This window comes from Nycticebus coucang, chromosome 2, assembly GCF_027406575.1.
Source record: "Nycticebus coucang isolate mNycCou1 chromosome 2, mNycCou1.pri, whole genome shotgun sequence".
Taxonomy (NCBI): domain Eukaryota; kingdom Metazoa; phylum Chordata; class Mammalia; order Primates; family Lorisidae; genus Nycticebus; species Nycticebus coucang.
Window position 1 is genome coordinate 154,665,467 of NC_069781.1, and position 6,617 is coordinate 154,672,083.

The window sequence follows — 6,617 nt, forward strand, 5'->3', positions numbered from 1 at the left end:
CCTCCTTTCCAGGGCACACAGTTGGGCTGTGCTTGTGGAGGCCCCTGCAGATGGATGTGGCCATGTGATTGAATTCCACCAATGGCAAGCAAAAATATGTCAGGACCTTGCCCCCACCCCCAGCTGACCCCAGCTGACTCCCTTGTGTGAGCCTCCCTGGAAATTCTCCTTCCTTGGGCAAAATGCAAATGAGCTGAGATCTGAGAATCCAAATCAGTGCCGAAAGGGGGAAGGAATGTGTGTCCCTGGTTGACCTTGTGGAAGGATGTCTGTTAATCAGGGTCACTCAGTTGGACTTTACTAGAGTGAGAATGAGATTTTTATTATTTTAAGCCACAACTTTACTTGTGTGAGAATGAGATTTCGTTCCATTAAGCCACAAAGATTTGGAGCTTTATCTAGTTACAGCTGTGAAGGTTACCTAGCTAATTTTTTAGGGCCAAGTTTGTTGAATGCTACTGAAGGCTCAATTCCCCTTGGGGATCTAGCATGTCAATCACTTGGGGATACTCACGTGAAGAAGCCAAATATTCCCAGCCGGTACTGGGTGGTCACAACCAGCACGTCTTCGTAGGCAGCCAGGGCGGACCCATCGAAGATGGAGGCTGACCCCATCTCGAAGGCGCCCCCCGGGAACCACACCATGACCTGGGGACGGAGGAGGAACCAGGTCAGTCAGCCCGCCAGGCGCCCTTCTCCTCCCTCTGCCTGTTGGGACATTCTTTCTTTGGGTGAAATACAAATGCTTCACTTTTCCTTCCTAAGGAGGGTGAGAGGTTTTGTCTTTCGAAGAAGGCCCACCGCGAAGCCCTGGTGTCTGAATGCCTGGTTTTCTTTCCCATTCTACCACTGCCTACCTGCGTGACCTTGGGAGGATTGCTCAACACCTCTGAGGCTCTTTTTTTTTTTTTAAATCTATAAAATGTGACGAATGATAGTGTATCACTCACTTATCATGAGATTTAAACAAGATTCTGCATCTAAAGCTTCAAGAACAGGATCAATCAGACACTTCGAGTGCTCAGAAAGCGTTAACTAAATAGCAGTGAGCCTGTGACCCACGGGGAGATGGAATCACCATGTAGAAGAGCTCACGCAGCTCAAGATGTTTTAAGACTTTTCTCTGACTTCAGAGTGAAGTGTGGGAATTTTACTATATTGTTTAGAAAAATTTGGACAGGGAACACAAAACAATATCCAAATGGTATTATCCCTGTTTGTATATTTAATAATAAATCCTTTCCACCCCTTTAAGGTCATATTAGTGATTACCACCCTTGAAACAGAGAAAGAGAAGAAAGCCCCCAAGGAAAAAGGGGAGCTGGACAAAGCATTGGCTTTGGTGCCAGGATCTAGCACTTACTATGCGCATAGAGCAAGTCATTTCTCCCCTTCTTGTGCCTCAACTTCTCTATCCATAGAATGGGCCCAATAAATCTTACCCACTGGGTTACTGTGGGAGTTAAATGAAATAATGTACTGTGCGTGGCACACAGTAAGCACTCAAGAGATGTTTCTGTTATGATACAAGACACAAGTCTCCCATGGCAGAGGCATATGGGAGAGAGGACAGTAAGGTGTGGCTAAAAAGGTAGAATATGCCTTTACCCCACTCATTTACACGGAGATCTTTTACATTCTTAAAGGAAATACTTAACATTACTACCTGCCTCAATTACCATAGACAAACTGGAAGATGCAATTATCCTATTTTAAAAAAGGATTTCTCAAATTAAAAAAAAAAAAATCAGTCCTTTTAAGCAGTATCTTTTCTGAAAGGTTACAGATTATTAAATACTCAACAGAGGGGAGAGATAAAATAAAATAAAAATAAAAAGTCACTGTCAATAAAAAAACCAAACAGAAAAGTCAATAAATTGAATCTGTCATTATAATGATTTTTGGAAGTTATTACCATGATTACATTTCCGTTTTACCCAACAGGAGGCTAAGTTTGATTCCAGGCACATAGCCACCCTGCCTGGATCCCAGGCCAAGCACTGCAGTCAGCCTTACTGAGAGCTGGGAGCCCATATCAGCATGAGCTGGCGCGTAGATGTTAAGGTACAGGCAGTCTTCCGATGTTCCGAATTTGGGGTAATACACCCTGAGCATGCGTTGATCTGTTAACAGCCACTCTAAGTTCTGGAAGCACCTTGGAGAAGGGGAGGAGAAAGTTCTGAGTTGCTATCAGCAAACTTGCCTGGAAGGGGCATTTCTTGTGACAAGCAGGGTGGCCTGGCCATCTCCTCTGCCTAAGCAGAAGAGGTACCTGGGAGTACAAAGTCTAATCATGGCTCATTCTCATGGTTTCCAAAACAAACAAAGAAACAAGCAAACTGTAATTCTCTTTGTTCTGGTTCCAGGGTAAGAAAGCACACTGTTCAGAATAATTGTCCCATAAACCATTAACCCTGACCATGTCCCCATGACTGTACCAATAATACAGACATACATAACCACTTAAACTAGCTCAGCAATTCCCAGATTATATAGAGAGCAGGACACTGGTTGAATTTCAAGCGCTTTGCTCCTGCAGCACCCTCTTCTGTTCTGCAGAAGAGCGAAGGGTCATTTCCAGGCTTCCCTACCAGGAACCAACTGAAGTTGGACTTTCAAGGAGACTCCTGCATTCAGGCTTTGCTCAACCTGGTCCCTCTGCCTGGACTACCCTCTCCTCACATCTGCTTGCTCATGTTCTTCAGTTTCTTTCTAATTCAGTCCATGGGCCACCTTCTCCAAGAAGCCTTCTAAGATTGGTCTGTTTAGAACATAGTTCTTCTTTGGAAACACCCTTATATTTTGTGTCCTTTCCTAGAATTATCCTAGGCTTGCATGTGAGCATTATCATCTTCCCCAACTCAGCTAAAAGCTGAGGACTCTGTGTCTGTCACCTCTATACGTCATGGCCCCAACAGAGAACCTGACCCACAGTAAGATTAAGTGTAATCGTCTATGTGATTATTTCTGTAACTGCTTAATTCATGTTGCTGTTTGCTTACTAGAATAGTGTACAGAATCTCCGCAAATCTACCTCCAACAGGTGTTTATGCCTCCTGCCCCTTTGTATGTGATTTACCAGAAATCAGGCCTTGCTACTTTCACCAAAGCCATCTCTGACCTTCCCTCAAAGGTGGGTTAGGTGGTCCACTGTGCTTCCTCAGCACCCTTCTCTGGTCCCCTAATGGTTGCCCTTGTCACCTGATATTTTAACCGTCAATTATTGTTTATGTCCCTATCTACAGACTTCTGAGGACAGCTGTGATTAATCCACTGCAGTGTCCCCAGGGCCTAATGGAGCCAATTATCAAGTTGGTTCTCAATGAATATTAGTTGAATGAATGAACGAACAGATGAGTTCCAGCTTTATGTCCTCAGTTCCTAGAGTCACATAGAGTCATCCTGTGGTAGGGAGTATCCCAGCACCAGAGTATTCCTTCTGCCTGGGATCCCAGTGCCAGGAACTGATGTGGCCCAATCTGCAGGCTCCACAGAATCTAAGAGCAAGATGCCTGAGGGTTTTGAAATCTTACTGCCCACCTCACCCATCCACAATCAACCTGGGAACTGGTGATAACCCACCCAAGCTTGAAATCTGCAGTGATTGGGCGCTCCCTATCTCTCAGGTCCCCTGGGTCATAGAGACACATTCCCATATGTATTCCACAGTGTTTATGGAGCTGTCACAATGGGCCAGGCACAGCTTTAACTGCGGGAGCTACAGGCCCTCTGGTGTGACTCTTCTCTCTGAAACCCTAAGCCAGTCTGACCATAGAGGCTACATCTGAGTGACAGATCACACAGAGGCACCTGGACACTCCTTCTGACCAGTAAGCCTCCACGGTGTTTCCCAAAGCTGGTGGCTGCTAGGAATCCCTACAGAGCTTTTAGATAACAGTTTGCTAGGCCCATCTTGGGAAATTCTGATGCAGGAAGTTTGGAAGGGACCCCAGGGAATTGCATATCTTGAAAAAACACGTCCAGCTTTTCTGGTGACCAGGCAATTTGAAAGTCAAGAGATGACCAGAGCAGTAGCTAAGTCTGTAAGCCCTCCCCCTCTCCCTCCTCTCTACCCTTCCCTGCCATCCCTCCCCTTTCTCGCCTGAGAACCTTCATTCCCCCAGCTCCTAGGGTCACGGGCCACTCATGAGACCAAGCCTGGTTCTTACAAGTTAGGGTAGGAGGTGGCTTCTCTCAAATCATTCCAGGGCAATGCAGGCTGTGGATCCGCAAATCGCAGGGGCCCCAGAGGGGGTGCAGCATAGGGGACCCCAAGGAACACGTTCACAGGCACAGGGCTTCCCAGCACAGTGACTTGCTTCCCCTGGACCCATCCCAGGCTGGTGTTCCTTTGTGGCACTTCGGCAGCGAGCCCTGAGAGAACACATGGGAAGGAGTCAGGAGCTGGGGAGAGTCGGGGCACAGCCCCATGTGGAGTCCAGAGCTCTTTCTGTGCAACAAGAAGTATCTGGGGTCCCTCCCCATGAATCCATGCCCACTGCTTCCTCCAAAATTACCTTAGAAGTCACTTCAGAGCACTGACTTAGTTTCTGCCAGGAGCCAGCTCCAAGCCACAACCTTTTTCCCAGTTCACTTGGGGATGTTTCTCCCTTCTGCTGTGCAGAGGCTTTCCCTCATCCGCAGGACCAACACCGGGCAGGCTCCACAGATCCTAAGACCCCACCAAATCATCTGCCCAGGGCTTCTCACCCTTCTGTCCTTTCCATACCTACCGGCATAGTTGCTTGGACATCTGTGTATCACCTGTATGATTACTGGCTTTTTATTTTTCTCAAAATGAAATTTGAATAAACTCCTTTTAAAATTTTATCTAGAGGACTCCTAAACCATCACAGCTACTGATGTACGCCTGCTGGATACAGAACTCTGCACAAAAAAAGCATATGAGTTAAGCATATGCTTTTGAATAAATATGTAATAAATATTAATTGACAAAAATCTAAAATTCACACACAGATGCCACCTGAAATCAATGTATCCACTTCTAGGGGTATGATGACATGATGATGGCACTTTGGGAGACTGGCGTGCAAGCATCTTGGTTTCCACACAGAATGTGGAGCCTTGAGAAGCACATTGCCAAACTGCTTACTTAGCAGGACCTGGTGTCTTGGCGCTGTTGCTAATGGCACTTCCTTACCAAAGTCCATCTCTGCAGCCAGGCCTGCAGAAGCACAAACTCTGCCCCACACCCCTCCCCCGCTGCCCAGAACAGATCCCCTCCAAGTCCCTTGCAAGGTCTGAGCAACCTAAGGGTAGAACCAAGGTCTTCAGTGCCATCCCCGTGTCCAAGAAGGAAGCTATGGCCCATGGCTCTTAGCAATGCTAGGACATTGGCACCCTGAGGATGTCATGTACCCTTCCATAGGCCCTCAGAGACCTCTGAAAAATGACTTACTTCCCACCAGCAGAAATTCCTCCCCCATCCCATATTCTGAGAGCCCTGGATATCTCACCCTTGGCGGTGGCTGCAAGGAACCCAACAGCCCAGATCAAGGCCTTCCCTGGGTGCACCCAATCCCCATCCATCCTGCTGGGCCACCTGGTCTCACTGGACATTCCCAGCAGCTGTTGGCCCCAGGGAACTTCGGTCATGGGCCAGCAAGGGCTTCCTGGTGACAGGCAGATGCAAGCAGGCAGATAGAGGTCTCAAGGATAGTGAAGAATAGCATCAGACCAATATTTTCAGAGGAATTGGCTAAGCAAGACTTTCCTGTTCTGATTTACATAAGAAGCTGATGATTAACTCTTGAACTGAGGAAAGCTAATTTGGTAGGCTTTGGACTGGTAGATACACTAGAATTAGAAAGGACATTCCAGATCAGGTAAGCCAGAGATCTCAAAGTCAGATGCCTCCAGGGGCTGTGAAGGCAGCAAGCAAGCACGATGAATGACACTGACCAGGAGAGGGTGAGGGGCTGCGGGAAGCCGGGCAGCCCATGCTCTGTGCAGGCCGTGATTTCTCAGCTCTAGAAACATGAGGCCTGTGACGGTGTATGCAGGCCAAAACAGCAGTCCATGGCATTGCTCTATTTTTAAAGGTAGCCTCAATTTTTTAGAAAGTCACCATGTGAGCACAACACAGCATTTCTACCAGTTTCGTCTTAGGCCAGCCGTCTGCAGTTCTGGTCTGGAGACAGGCACAAGGTGGTGAAATCACAAAAAGCAGCTCTGCCGGACCCCATCTTGGCATTCTGGGCTCTCACTGCAGTGCTCTATCCATTATAAAGCTGTTCTGAAAATCAGCTGGTGAGTCATAATGAGATCCAGGTCAGGACCCAGGAGCAGCACCAGCCTGCCCTCAGCAGTCTCCACGCCTCATTTAGGGAAAGGGTCCAGGAAGGGGCTTTTCAAACATTCGGGGCTATGCTGACAGGGTGAGAATTATCTAGGGCACTTGAAAATGTATCCTCCTGCCCAGCCTCTGATGATGTGGGGGCAGGCCTCTGGGATGTAACAATAGCCATAGCCTGTTCGAAAAGCATCCATCTAATGCACAGGTTTCCCAGAGTAGTCACTTTATGAGAGAGGCAGAGGAGCCACAAGCAGGTATTAAGTGCCTGCTGGATACAGAACTCTGCACAAACAAGCAGGGA

The 6,617-nt window shown here is 47.5% G+C and overlaps 1 protein-coding gene across 2 annotated transcripts in view; it reads right to left on the reverse strand.

The window, feature by feature from the left end:
* The window catches only part of CES5A (carboxylesterase 5A), a 33,193-nt gene extending 27,316 nt beyond the window's left edge, over positions 1-5,877 (reverse strand). The window contains exons 1-4 of one of the 2 annotated variants that reach the window (XM_053602095.1): positions 5,478-5,877; positions 4,170-4,374; positions 2,017-2,155; positions 515-648 (exon numbers count right to left, since the gene is read on the reverse strand). In XM_053602095.1, the coding sequence (XP_053458070.1) occupies positions 515-648; positions 2,017-2,155; positions 4,170-4,374; positions 5,478-5,616 (617 nt within the window). In that variant the 5' untranslated portion in view covers positions 5,617-5,877. The remainder of the gene's footprint in view (positions 1-514; positions 649-2,016; positions 2,156-4,169; positions 4,375-5,477) is intronic. The other variant, XM_053602092.1, reaches the window with a different exon arrangement.
* Between the last annotated feature and the right edge of the window lie 740 nt (positions 5,878-6,617).